Source organism: Rattus norvegicus, chromosome 5, assembly GCF_021556685.1.
Source record: "Rattus norvegicus strain SHRSP/BbbUtx chromosome 5, alternate assembly SHRSP_T2T, whole genome shotgun sequence".
Taxonomy (NCBI): Eukaryota; Metazoa; Chordata; class Mammalia; order Rodentia; family Muridae; genus Rattus; species Rattus norvegicus.
In genome coordinates, this window is record NC_141538.1 from 125,271,591 (window position 1) to 125,286,459 (window position 14,869).

The window sequence follows — 14,869 nt, forward strand, 5'->3', positions numbered from 1 at the left end:
ACTGTGCCTAGCTATTACGTTATTCCTCAGAACATTGTCAGTTTCATGCTAGAGAAATGGGAAATGGGCTAACTTATCCCTCACATCCTCGTTTCAGGGTTTATGATGATCAGAGAAGTTGTAAGAGGGAAATAGTCAAAAGTTAGAGCCACTAATAAATGTCAGAGGCCTGGGAGACCCCAGGTTGCTAGAAGGGTAGATCCAGTGTCTAGATCCCTGGACTCCACAAAATGTGCTCAGTGTTAAACTGTTATGTTCCCGTCTTATTTCTGACTCTATGAACAAGCTACTAGTGTTTATGTTTATTTTCTTTTCAAATATGGAAATAGTTTGGTTTTTGAAGAACAGTTATAAAGTTCATAATAAAAATCTGTATGTCCCTTTCTTAATTGAATATGGGTATTCTTGAACTCCTGTCTGAGGTACGTAATAAAATATCATGTTAATAATGAGTAAGAGAGCCTGTTGTAAGATACAGGCAGTCAGTACCAAATACTATAGCAGGCTATTCCCTGAATATTCGAGTTACCAGAAGTAATATCATAAAGCCATTTTTTAAACTAATTGTTCAGTGTCATTACTTGATGTAAAGAAATTATTCTGGACTTTTACAATTCATGGAATTGGGTGTAAGGAGGGTCTTGGACCCTGGCCAAAGTGTCATTAAGAATTATAAATACTGGAAACTCAGTGCTGAGGCGATCCCTAGCAAGACATTTGGACATGAACTCTTGGTGATAACTGTTGGTTCAGTATCTATCATGTATCAAAAGCAAATTAGATATGTTACCCATGTTATCTGATGTTGTCTCTTGCTTTGCTGCGGTGATGATCTTTAAGTCTTTCTTTTCTGTCCAAAGGGTCGATGCTCAAAAGCAGTAAATCAGCTCTGTGTTTAAATGGGTAGAGGCAGGGTTCCCATCTGGAGACGTTATTTTATTTCTTCTGATTTGACTTCGCTGGCATGTAGGGGTAGGCAGGAAGTAGATCCCCAAATGGTAGTAAGTTTTAAAAGCCAACAGAGCCTCAGCATGCTTGTTTCTGAATCCATTTTTCTTCGTTTTCAGGTCAGGATCGCAGCGAAGCCACTTTGATAAAGAGGTTTAAAGGCGAAGGGGTCCGGTACAAAGCCAAGCTGATTGGGATCGATGAAGTGTCCGCAGCTCGGGGAGACAAGTTATGTCAAGATTCCATGATGAAGCTCAAGGTGCTGTGCGAGCACTTCTTTATGAATAGCTTTGCTTTAACATGGGCGAGGGAGAGAACTGCTCACCAGCTCTGAGGCAGACAGCCTCACTGCTTGAGTGATTTGCCTCCTGGATGAATTACCATATTTATTCACTGGGAAGAAACTCCAGTGACTTAGAAACACTGCCTGGACACTTACTATAGAGAGAGATCTAGCCAGGCCTTGTTCACGCTGTTTGAATGGACCATAGTTTCTTCTAGGTTAACTTCCTTGTAAAACTCCTACAAAAATAAAGGCACGAAATGATCAAATTCTATAGTCCTTCACATATTTTGAATATTTTGCTATTTTTATTACTTTTTAAAAGCATTTATGCAACTTAGCCTCTAGTGAGGGATGTGAAGGTGCAAAACAGATCGCATTCTTTCTTGTAATTGCTGTGATGCACTCAAACGTTTCATAACAAAGGAAGGTGGCCTCGCTTTCTTATGTAGCTGGACTACAAAGATGGCTTTGCATGGAAAAACCAGAGGAATAACTTAGAAGGAAAACTTAAACAGACCCAACAAAGAGCATGCCTTTTTTAAAATCAGCCTTAAAAACACACGAGAAAGAACTCTTGCCCCCAGAACTTGATTCCTCATATCCTCTTAATTTTTAAAAAATGTATAAAACATTAGAAAAGCAAATGATCTAACAAGAATCCTGCTTCATGCATTTAACAGGTATAAAACTTATTTTTTTCAACATAAAATTCTAATTATAAACTTTGGAAATATAAGTAATAAAACTAAAATCCAAAATCCCACAAAAGTAAGAGTTGACATTTTTGTGTTTAATCTTCAATTGTGTTGCTTCCATAAATAAACAATGCACATTTTATGATAAAAATGGATTACAGTTTATACAGTTTTGTAATCTGGTTTGAGCTCATACACACACACACACACACACACACACACACACACACATACACACACACTCCTTCCTTTCTCTCTCTCTCTCTCTCTCTCTCTCTCTCTCTCTCTCTGTGTGTGTGTGTGTGTGTGTGTGTGTGTGTGTGTGTGTGTGTGTGTGTGTCTGACACTGTTAGGTCAGTGGAATATTTTTAAGTATAGGAAAAGGGAAAACTGGCCACATTCTGGCAAAATGCCTAAAAGTATTTCAAGACAGAAATTTGTTAATTACTATCTGCACTACCATTTTCTTATTTGCTTAATAAGTCACAACTTTTTTGTTGGTGGTGCTATACAGTGTTTCTTAAGACTTTAACATGTCTGTTGGATGTGGTCTCCCAGTGTCATGGCTGCTAAAAATAAGATTTTTAAAACTACTCAGGTTTCTATGTTCTACATCCTTGTTTTTGCTATTTAAAATGCTATATGAACAAATTTAGTTTTAATCAGCACAGACTTAACTTTAAGTCTATTAGAAAAGGGCATCGGTACCAGTGTAATCATAACTTAACACTTCTACCTTGGAAAGAGGTTAGTGGGTTTTTTTCACAGATAATGAATCCATGTTATGAGATTTCAGGGGAGCTCAATAATGAGCCCTCTTTCTCTTCTAAATTCCAACCTGAATGATGAATAGATAGGACAGGCAGGCAGGAAGATCCCCATGGCCGCTCCTCTGATGCTGAATGCTGGCCTAGGGGATGTGACCAGGGAAACAGGGCCCTGGGCAGATGCTTGAACAATGTAGGCTGTGGTGCTTGGCTTGTAGGAGAATCCTCTGTTCTCCCCACTGTTGCCTGACCCCCCAGTGCTAGTAGAGCCCGGATTCTGCTTGTACACACATGAAATCAGAATGCAGCTCCTCTACCAGGAAGGCTGCCTACAAAGCCCCAGAGAGACTGTCTCTCTCTGTCAGAGAGCCACTCCCACCACCCCAACAGAAACAGATGCGGATTCCTACCTCAGTCATTGATGCCTGGCAAATCAGTGGAGATTTGCTCCTGACAAAGCTTCATTAAAAGACAGCAAAAGGGTCACTTCTTAATCCTTCATGCTCATAGACTTGACTCTTCACCAGTCAATGGTGGAGAGAGGAGGTCTGCATCCCCTTTACCTAGCATCCAGAAGAAGCTGTTCATGGGGTACCAGCTCCTGAGAGCCTTACTGGTCAGCTCGATTTGTAGAAGTGCCCATATCTAAGTGGGTGTGAGGCAGCAGTTCCTTCTACTCACAGGAGTTTACTCTTGGAGTTAACACTAGGTCATGGTAGCTGAGCCAGATCTAGCTATGAGTGCATGTGTGTGTGCGTGTGTGTGTGTGTGTGTGTGTGTGTGTGTGTGTGTGTGTGTGTCCATTAACTGTAGTGAAACATTTCATCTGCCATCCCTTATAATCATGAGGTCCCAAGGCCCAGAAAGTCTGTCCTCCTATAACATTCTCCTGTCAGATGCAGTGAACACGTTGAGGGGTTTTTGGTTTCCAGATGATTGTGTTTCATTATTTGCAACTTGCTGAGAGGAATGTTGACATTTCAGCTCCCAGTGGTTTTTCTGTAAGAAGCACAGAAACATAAATGATCGATTCTGCATTTGGCTACCTGCCCAGGAAAGAGACAGAGAAGTACAAAATTCCTTTTAGCCTTGAAAAAGGGCCCGATTTCTCCTATTAGACCATATAAGAACTGGGAAAAATGGATTCCCTTTGCTAGACTCTGAAGTTGATGCATCATCCATTAGAGAATTTCCTCCTGCATTGCAGAGGTTCTAGACAATTTCTTTGTGTACATCTGAGGGTCTACTGTCTACTGACAGACATATCTACTGACAGACTATTGCCGTATTTCAACTTATAGTCAACAGGGCACCTTCACATATATCAGCTTTTAATATTACAAGCTAGAGATTGGTTTGTCTGTGTGTAACTATAAAATCTAGGTTCAGAGACAATAAAGTATTTCTTCCACAATTTTTCCCAGAACTCAGAACTGGATCTCCAGAACCCCAGCATTTAACAAGCAGTAGTTTAACACTCAGTTGTATCATATTTTCTGTTGAAGTTCAATTTATCCTTTCTCAGCTTGATTTTATTCTTCTACCTCTAAGGTACTGGCTATACCTCACTGACTTTTAGAGAAGTCAATTTTCAGAAACCCTGGGTAGAAGAGTGGTGACTGGAACTGTGGATGGGATTAGTCATAGAGATAAAGTCTGAAGAACTGAGTATAGGACCACAAGTGTATGCCAGTCAGGGTCCTGAGAGATACAGAATCTACCCTGAAGAGAATAGGGTTGGAAATGTCAGGCAAGGTTAGGAGAGCAGACATGCTGTAGACACATAGGATCTAGCATCTGTTACACCATCCCCAAGCAGCATTTATTAACTAGAGTCCAAGAGGCATATACTAGATGTCAGAGAGTTGACAGAGGAGATGCCAGGATAATTTCATTGCTTCCTTAACAACCGTGGTCTACAGTACTTGCTGTTGTCTGATGGGGCTGGAAAGGTCTAGATTTCTTTACTTTGCTCCCCTTGGACTCAGCACTGACGGCTGTTAAATACTGTGTATTTTTTGCATGGCCTATTGGTGGTGATGTGTGTGGAGTCCATTTAAGTTTCCCAGAATACTTGTAAATAAAAAACTTGACCATCCCCACTTCATAGTTCTTTAGAATGAGTTTGGTAACCGACAGTTCCACCTAGCTATTTCCAGAAACTTCTGAACACATTTGTAGCTTTATTACAAGGCCATTTCTAAGGTCCATATCCCAGAACAGATTCTTAGGGGATAGTTATAGTTTAAGGTACTTTCAGAACTAGAAGGGCTACAGCCTGAGTTATTGGTCTATAGCTTACCAACCTTGGCTCCTTTGAGTTTAAAGAGACCACTTGACCATTGGACTTGTGCTTCCTCACCTGTAAAATTAAACAGATAATTCTTCTTGCCTGAGTTTGTGATGTGCAAAGTATAGGACAAATAAGAAAGCCTCTATAAGTGCTAAAGAAAATGGTAGATTCCAAGGTCCCAGGGTGCCAATGGTGAGTCCGAAACACAGGGTCCTAATCAATGCTTACACAAGCAGCATCCTCATCCCCAGCCAGAGCTCTCCTCTCTTTCTCACAGCTCTTCCTACACAGCTCGATAAATAAAATCTTGAGGGGAATCATCCCTGTGGCATGCGAGGATGGCAGCTGTGCCTGTAGTAAGTTCTCAGAACCCAACACAGCAGCATCCCACAAAAGAAACATCCTAGATATCGTCACACTTTTTAATTTCCCCTAAGATAGCACCAGATCAACCGTCCTTCTCTCCATTCTCCAAGAGCAGCACCAGGCACAGATGCTCAGCAACACAACCTCTTCCCATTCTGCTTGAACAGTCATATCCCACTAAGGAATAAGAACCTCAGGGTACCAATAAGCGAAGATGGCCTTGGTTTCTGGTTGGCGTTATATGCTAGATTGCATTGCGTCTTGATGTTCCAGCAATTTCTGAGCGTCAGGGACTCTATTGTGGAGGGAAATATTAAGTCCATACTTCCTGGCTGTAGTTATAACACTCTCCTCTGTCCTGTGATGTCCTTCCCTCAGAGGAAGAAAGAAAGGTTCCCTCCAGCTTAGCCCTAACATCTTTTCCTTTGTGAGGGGTGATCTTTGTCCATTTGTGCTGATGCAGCAAAATATCAGGGTTAAAGTGAGCACCATAAACGATAGAGTTGATAGCACAGACTCATTTAACAATGATCTGATGGCCACCTGCTGCCAGTACCAGTTGGGGGTGGTGCTGTAAGCTCCAGTGCCAAACCAAAGAACAAAGCTTCGGTGGGGTTTACCTTCCTGGGTTTATAAAGTGTCTGGGCAGGTGGGAAATAGATAACTTGGTATGTGGAATGCATTCACTATGTTTTTTACCTTAAAGTACAAGAATAACAAGGGACGAATAATGAAGGAAGAATATAAATGTCTTTGAGTAAAATGCCAGGCATAAATATTATGATCATGTTTTGCCAGGAAGCAGAGGGAGAGAAGTAGCTAAGATGGGGGTCAAAGAAGGCATTACCTATACTGGAAGGTCAGGTGTGTGTTTATCCCATGGTAGAACAGCAAAGACCACAATTATTCTAAAACGTAAAGCAGATGTGAGAATGTGATGTGGACTCCCACAGGAAGACAAAGGAAGGACGTGCATGAATGGTGGCTCTAGCTGATGGTGTCTGACATGCCTTTTGACCAGAGGGAATTTTCAAATGAAAACACTAAAGTAAAAACCATGTTCCTCCTTCCAACAGGGTGTTGTTGCTGGCGCTCGTTCCAAAGGAGAACACAAACAGAAAATCTTTTTAACCATCTCCTTTGGAGGAATCAAGATCTTTGATGAGAAGACCGGGGTAAGTGAAAGCGTCACATGGCAATGCGAAATTGAATCCATTGACAGATGTGCCCCTAAAAGCCTCTTTTCTGCGGGCAGGAATATCAAACAAGCATAAAAACACATAAAGCAACTGACAAACTTGATCAACTGTGATCATCCATCAAGTCTCTTGCCTGACTTAGCCACGACATTACTGCTCCGTGTTTCTTACACTGTAATTGTGGTCTAAGTGTCACACTATCCTAGTAATCTAATGGGAGATAGATGAGCTCTGAAGAGTGGTGGTCATGTGACAGTTCGCATTAAATTTTTGTGTGCATTGGTATCTTCGATGATATGCACTTGAGGGAGACACATGTTGGCTTTGGGGAGTTAGTCAAAGCCTCCGACTCTCCAATGTAACCTGTCATACTTTGCGGTCACTTTTGTCAAAGGAATAGAGTTCTTAATCCAAATAAATAAAAATATGAAACGATAGAAACTATCACTCTCTAACCAATAAGAGTACAAACTAACATGTATGTGGAACCCACCAGTTGAAGAGATTTGTGCTTTCGTCAAGCTCATGACTGCACTGAATTTCCAGGCTCAACCCCAGAACTTCCACAACACTGTTGGTCACTGAGGATTAGGAAAAACAGTGAAGCATTCTGTGCCCTCCTGCCTGAGACAGCCAGAATGTAGTTTTTCCTTGTATCCCCCTCAGTGTTTCACAGCCTATAAAACACCTCCAGATACGTCACTTCCTTTGAACTTTGGCAAGAAAACGTACCAACTAATTTTTAAGCAGTACTCCAACCAGCTGTATTATTTGACCTTGATTGTGTCGTGCTTATTATTTCCTCTTGCTTCTGACTAGTAACACAAGAATAAGAAGATGATAGGTTAGAAGTAAAATTGTGTTTTCCTGCAGAAAAATACTTCATGAAAATGACTAAATAATTACTAAAAAATTACTAAAGTGACATAGAAGAGATTTTGGTCATGAACATAGTTGCAACCACCAGAGAGTGGGGGTGGCCCAAAGAACCAATGGATAAATAAAATGTAGCTGAATATCTAGTGGGATGCTAGGGAGCTGAACAGGCCAGGGATGCCTGGCAAGTGCTGCAGTCTGGACAGACTTTGAAAAGAAGATGCTGAGTGGGATAAGCTAGGCACAAAATGACACCTGAATGAGGAACCTAAAACATTCAAAATCCTGAAGTCAGAGGTGTACTGATGACTCCCAGGCTTAGGAAGAATGAAGGTGGGAGCTGGGTTTTAATGGCATGGGGCTTCGGTTGCTGGGTGATCTAGAAAGTAAGTGATAGTGATTATTGAGGGGGCAGAGTTTGTGAATTGGGGGTGCAAAGCTAGCTCAGCGGTACATACTGCGCTTGCAGAGACCAGAGTTCAGGTCCCGGCACCCATGTCTCAAACAGTGCCTGCAACTTCAGCTCCCAGGGATCTGACACTGTCTTGCATACCTAGGCATGCATGGGCATGCGCATGGGCACACACACACACACACACACACACACACACACACACACACTAAAATATAAATCTTTGAAATGTATGAATGTACTTAATGCCTATATACTGGCTATATACTTTAAAAGAGTTCATGTAAATTTTGTAATATATATTTTAGCACAATAAAAATAATAACCAGTAATAAAAGCATGCACTTATCCAGCGCCTCCTACATACTAATTATGTTAGTCACTTTGCATGCATTATTCAGTTCCATCCTTACAGCCATGCAATAATAGTAACTGCTATTTTCAGATTCTGTAGTAAAACACTGGAGACAGGCTGACTTTATAAAGAATAGAGGCTTATTTCGCTACAGTTACTGAATTTAAAGTCATAGCTATGGCATTCGCTTGGCTGTGGGGAAGAGCCCATAGTGTATAGTACCCCAGCAGTGTGAGCATGAATGAGAGCAAGAGATCACACTTGGAAACAGGGAGATGGCAGGCCGTGGAGGGGTGTGTGTGTGTGTGTGTGTGTGTGTGTGTGTGTGTGTGTGTGTGTGTGTGTGTGTGTATGTGTGTGTGTGTCCCACAACCCCTTATAAAGGCAAAAGGATTACCTAGGAGGCTCTACCCTGTAGACGTTTGCACTATTTCTGACATTGCCATCCTGAAGACCAAAACTCCAACACCTGAACCTTGAAGGATACAAAACTTCAAATCATAACCAACCCTCGCAGTATCGTGTTCCATACATCCTGATGTTTTGTAAACACTGGGTTACATAAACACTCTAACTATCCAAGAGCTAGGTGGCACCGTCATCTCTGTTCAACAAATAAAGATGACAAGGACGGAAAACTGGATACAGCTTTCAGAAAATAAGTAATGGTAGAAACCAATTAGAGCCCATGCAACTCTTGAATGACTGAAATGCATCTCAGGTTTAGGACTTTCCTAATTTCATGTATTTGCTTGTTTGTTTGTGTTTGTTTGTTTATGAGTAAGTAGTCGGATGCATCTTCTATGGTAAGGAGAGGCTCCTGAAAAAGCAATCAAACATAGAGAAAACATTGACCAGTCCTGGAGCGAAAGCAGAGCTCACCACACAGGACCACGTGGAGAAGACACAAGGGTAGCCAAAGACCAGAAGATAGCAGTAGAGGGACCTCTTAGACCTTAGACCAAGGTCCTCACTGGAAATTACCAGAGGAAGTTGAATGCAGAACAAAGAGACAGTTTGGAACTGTCTATTGAAAATCATCCCCTCTGCCTCTAAGCTCTCAGATCATTAAGGCAGACCAAATTCTCTCCTGTGGGATGTGTACTGCAGAGGGTGCCTGGCTTTAGTTGGCCAGTTTGCCTATCAATCAACGACATAGCCCTTACTGGACCCTTTGTTGTATCTAAGCATTTGCTAGCTCTGGTAAGGGCAGTGTTTCCCAGCCTGAACGGCTTATGCATATCTCAAAACAGCATGATATATGGAAAACTGAAAAGTATTTACAATGCAGTGTTCAGGGACAGAATATAGATTTAACCTCCGCTTCCCCTGAATAGAAAATCAATACAATTTACCTCTATATTATTGGAAAAGATCAGGTTGCCTGCTGATGCCTTGATGGAGGGGAGTTTAGGATAAGGGCACAGAAGTCAGTAGAAAATGGGCTTGAATTCTCCAGGACTAAAAGCCAAGCATAAGCCTCCACTGTCTTCTTCAAACTGTGCTTTCAGAATTGAGAGTTTGTGTCTTCCTTAGAAAGATTATGCTTCTGGAAATCAGTGCTCAGCCTGACACTTCACATTATAATCAGGTAAAAGGATATTGACAAATCCTGGTGGTCAGGATCAGTACCAGGACAGGGACTAGGGGACTGTGGACCACACTGGCCAAGTCTTCTCAGCACACACTTCACCTCTAGAATCCTGTAGCATACAAAGTGGAGAAGGTCAGGTATGCACAGATTTAGAGAACACCTCTGTCTTTCGGTAATCTGTGGGAGCCAAGTAATTGGGTGGAGCCTCAAAGATACTTTGCAGTGGTTTATATACTACAATATTATGATGTCACCTCTAGTTCCTTCCCGATTCCAGCTCTGTTTATCATAATGACAGCCAGCATATTCAAAGGAACGGAGGCAGAAGCAGGAGGGGTATCTGATCTTTTTTCTTGTTTGCAGACCATGTTTTGGGCTTTGCTACTATGCCTCTATGCTTGTCCATCCATCAAATAGACTATGACTAGGCCCAAGTAGAAGTCTAATACTTTAAATGTTTACTAATGAAGAAAAGTAGTTTGTGTTCTTTACTTTTATATAACTCCTCTAGCATCAAACTTTGAAGTAGTTGTTTTTATTCTTTATATAAGGAAACATTAAAAGAAAAAATTATTTCGGTCCCAAAACAATTGACTTGGTTGGAAAAATGTCAGATCCTTGGTGGAAAATCAGAAAAGGAGGAAGAGCTGAGTGTATGCTGTCTCAGTCTGCTGCCATTTTGTGTGGCTAGCACTGTCCTATGAGGTGTCTACCTTCGGTAGATGTCCCATATTAGTCTACCACAACTTAAGTCCTAGAAAAACAGTCAGAAGAATTGAGGCTTTAATCACTGTTGTTATGTATAATAGATTTATTCATTTTAATGTGTGAGTGTTTTCTCTGCATGTTTGTCTGTGGACCACATGCCCACAAAAGGTTAGAAGAGAGCATCAGATCTCCTGAAACTGGAGTTACAGATGGTTGTAAACTACCTGAGAGCTCTGGAGTCAAGCCCAGGACTTCTGCAAGAGCAACAAGTTCTGAGTCATCTCCAGACTGAGTTCTTTTAAATCTAAAGTGTGACTGGTAAAGGTGCAAAGAGCTTTCCAGCTGATGGAAGCAGCTTGTCCTGTGACCTTAAACATGAGAACAGGGCTCCTTGCTGGAAGTTTCCAAAAGGCAGTTTTAGTGTACTGATAAGGAAGAACCTTTCCCAACAGGCTGAACTGTTCGATGGTGCAACGGGATATGCTCTGTGTAAGTGAGTTCACCACCACTGGGGGCAGGAAGACTACCCCTTATGATAGGATTATAGAAGGAAGTAAGGCAAGAGATATACAGCTGAATTTTAAGGTTTAGAAGAAACATTGATGTTTTCTGCTTTAAAGCCTTCCCTGGGAGACCCCAGCACTTTACTGAACCTCTCTGCCCTTGCCCACCAGGGAACTGGCAACCCACTGCATGGTGGGATCTTCATGCTGAGGAAATGGAAAACTAGGCTTTATCATTTGGAATGATAAATCATGGTTGTTGGGTTTTGGTTTGATTTTTTTTCTCGTCTGAATATTTTTGCCTACATTTGACTACACTTTTTTTTTAAGCTGAGAAAAGAAGCATTTGCTAGAAAACGTGACAATAGCTAGAATTTTTAAAAGCCAAAAATTGTCAAAAATGTTTTGATACCAATTAAAAAGACCCTTTGCAGCCGTTTACACCCTGTCTTGAATCTCAAAGAACTCCTGGTCCAGCATATGAGTAAATTGTGTATTATTATTGTCATGTTGGAGGAATAAATCATTGTTGAGAGCTGCTCACATACACACACTTCAGACATAGCTAATCTATCAGCAGCATTGGTGAGAAGAGAGAGATGACAGTCATAGCCTTTCCGTTATTAGTCATATGAGCAGGAGCCCATCAATAGCAGGGAGGGGATGCTTAGCAGTAAACCGAAGTTCTCTAGACAGTCCGGTGGTCACCGAGCCCAGAGTCTGTCACTCCCATTTCACAGAGAGGAAACTGAGCTGATGGAAATGTCCCTGTGTGTAGATCCAGAGCAAACGTTGCACCCCTGAGAGCTCCTCTATTCCTGAGATTTTCACTGACTCTCTTTTCTCTCAACTTAAGTTGTTATTCCAGGGAATCATCATACCTAATGCCATAAAAATCATAAATATAGCAAGAACCTATCACAAGATGGGTCTGTGTCTTAGGAGAGAGCATTGTGGCCAGCATCCCCTTTTCAAGAGGCTAGATTATCCTTATCACAACCACATATGAATTTTACTCTACCTTTGAATGAGCCAACAGTTATTCTTATAACAATGCTAACTTACAACCCATTCTGTGAAGTAGTCACTATTATCATCGCCATCTTGCAAGTGGGCAATTGTAAGTCCACGTAGTTTCAGCCACACAGCTAGAAGTAACCAAATCAGGATGCAGTATCAGGTAGCCTGACACAGAAACCCTAATGCTAGCACGGACTAACTAACAGCAGCATGCCTAATTCTATAGGTGACTTTCTGTAATATGTGAGAGAGCAAACTTACATGACCGCTGTCTGATCATCACTGTCACTTCATTCTTGTGTGTCCTGAATGGGGATAAGAAGCAGTGGAGATGAAGCCGGGAAGCCTTCCTCGTGGGCAGACAGAATGTTGACAGTGTGACTCTCAGGTGATTAGCCGCTAGCGTCTTGGAAGCCTGTCTATGCCATGTGCAGCTTGGTTCCTATGGATTTAAAGATGAAGAAGACATGGCCCTTGGCCCTGAGGCGTTCAGAGCATAGTGCCAAAGCAGTTTCACAAAGTGAACTGACAGCTGCCAAGGCAGACATGAGCAAAGTTGTCCTGGCTCAGGGACTAAAGTCTAGCTTTGCCTAGAATATTCCTGGCGGTCTTCACAGGAGAGAACACACTGATTTGACAGTGAAGGGGTTGATTGAAAAGATGAGGTGGAGGAGTTAGGAAGAGACAGTAGTGTCTATAAATGCACACCTTTCTCAGAGGGAAGGTGTGTGTGCTCGTCCTTTAGTTCCTGCAGGATGTATTTACTGGGTGCCTCTATGAACACATAGATAAATAAGGCTTTAGCTTCCTGTTCATTGATGTTGTTTGTTTGGTTCATAGTGAATTCTACGAAGTGGGACTCCAGTAATATTTATTGCAGCAGGAATAAAATGACAGCATGATTAAAAACCACAAATGCACACTGGAAGTAGGGCATAGCAGGCAAAAGGTGGAGCGTGACAGAGGACTCTGCCCTGCCCCTCATGATAGATGGGGAATGGTGTTTTAAATGCATGGGCTACACTTAAGTTTCAGGGCTGGTTGAATAAGTTCCTCCGAGTAAACAGAGTGTCACCTTTAGTTGTAGTCATCAAAAATAGGGTGGCCCCTACTCAGTTCAAACTGAATGCTCTGAGCATGCTCAGGAAGAACAGCTGAGGTCGATGTGAGAGGCTGGCCTCAGGGAGAATGACTGTAAGGAAGATATAAAGGGGCAGTGTGTCAGGAGATGGGACCTTTCAGAGATGGTACTGTCATCTTCCAAGAGAGATGCCAATAGCCACACTGTGAGTGTAACGGCATCATTTGTGCCATCCAGTTGCATGGGACCCTAACAATTCCTAAAGTTTCTAGACTGCCCCTAAGTTGCTATTTATAGCAAAAGAAGTAGATTTCTAAATCACCTTTAGTAACTCCTGATATTTTTTCTTTCTTTTACTCCTGAGTTTTTAAAATGAATTCATCTTGTCTCCCTTGCGTATTTGTAAGGAATCCATATGACACTCTTTCTGATCACAGCTCTTGGGGGGAGGGAGAGTAATGCAGGAATTTAATTGTTAGGGACTAACTGCTAAGTATTCTTACAGTATCCAGGACAGATGTACACAACAGAAGATATTTTTTCTGTGTGATATGACTTTCAAATGTCTTGCCAGACATTCATGTAGATGAAAAACCTGTTTGTAATTACTTGAATCTAAAACCTAGCCCAGTTTTTACATATCAGCAAAGCATTTCTGTGCCATATTCAGATCTGAAGTAAGAGGGACAATGCACTTTGTTTTGTCGAGACCTTAACCAGACCCTTTCATAGTTTCAGAAAACCTCACTGAAGCTTTAGTTGATCATGGTGTAGTCAGTCAGCCATTCTTGTGACGGCCATCCCTCATGCCACTTACCCCTGCTCTATCTGTCCCCCGTGCAGCTCTTGCTTTCTTTGTATCATTGCTCACCCAGTCGCCCTTTGCTGATGTCTACTCTAAACAAAGGAGTGTCGGTGTCACTGAACCATGTTTATTGATAAGAACAGAGTATGCATTGTGACTGGGTTCTCTATGAACCCAGCTTCAATTGTAGCTGTAACTGAGCACCTGGACATAGAAATTCACATTATGTTATGGCCTTGGGATAGAGCTCAATGCTAGGTGCTTGCCTAACTGGTGTGCGACCCTGTATTTAACTATCAGCCTCAGAGAAAGAGAGGGGGGACTCACATTAGTATAAAACAAGAAGATGTTTCTTACATTTTCTTTATGTTATAATTAGGATTTTTTAAATTTGTGTGTATGTAGAGTAAACTTTATGTATATAGGGGATTTTATAACTATTTCCAAATAAGAGATGATAAAATATGTTATTCAAAAGGAGCTGGGGGGCTATGTAAGATTGATTGAAAACTTGTCTCGACCATTTTAATTTGTTCATTCATGTGTCCTTTCATTCCACGACTATGGGAATGAAATAGCCCAACCCCCTTTAAGAAACACAGAGGCACATCCTGGGGGATATCCAGGGGAAAGGGGGAGGGGAATAGGGACAAGGATTATGGGAGAGGGTGACAGGAAATGGGGCAGTGAGTAGGATATGAAGTGAATAAGTAAAAATAAACAAATTTTAAAAACCACGGAAGCTGGGCATTCAGGTATATGAATAATGGAAAAGTCAAAGAATCTGAATGTAAAGGGAGAAAGATATACAATTAACATCAAAGTTCAGAATAAATGACTCTTTTCATTTGATTAAAAAAAAAGAGAGAGAAAGATCTAAGAAGATGGGGCTGAGGCTTAAAGGACACACTAGAATTAAAGGTAGAAATCCAGACATACAGGCTTCACTGGGGTCTTTGAA

General features: G+C 41.5%; 1 protein-coding gene across 22 annotated transcripts in view; it reads left to right on the plus strand.

The window, feature by feature from the left end:
- The window catches only part of Dab1 (DAB adaptor protein 1), a 1,118,143-nt gene that overhangs the window by 982,795 nt on the left and 120,479 nt on the right, over positions 1–14,869 (plus strand). For all 22 annotated transcript variants that reach the window (XM_087660519.1, XM_087660515.1, XM_087660524.1 and 19 more), the window contains 2 exon segments: positions 1,068–1,207; positions 6,432–6,530. In XM_087660519.1, coding sequence (XP_087516645.1) covers positions 1,068–1,207; positions 6,432–6,530 — 239 coding nt within the window.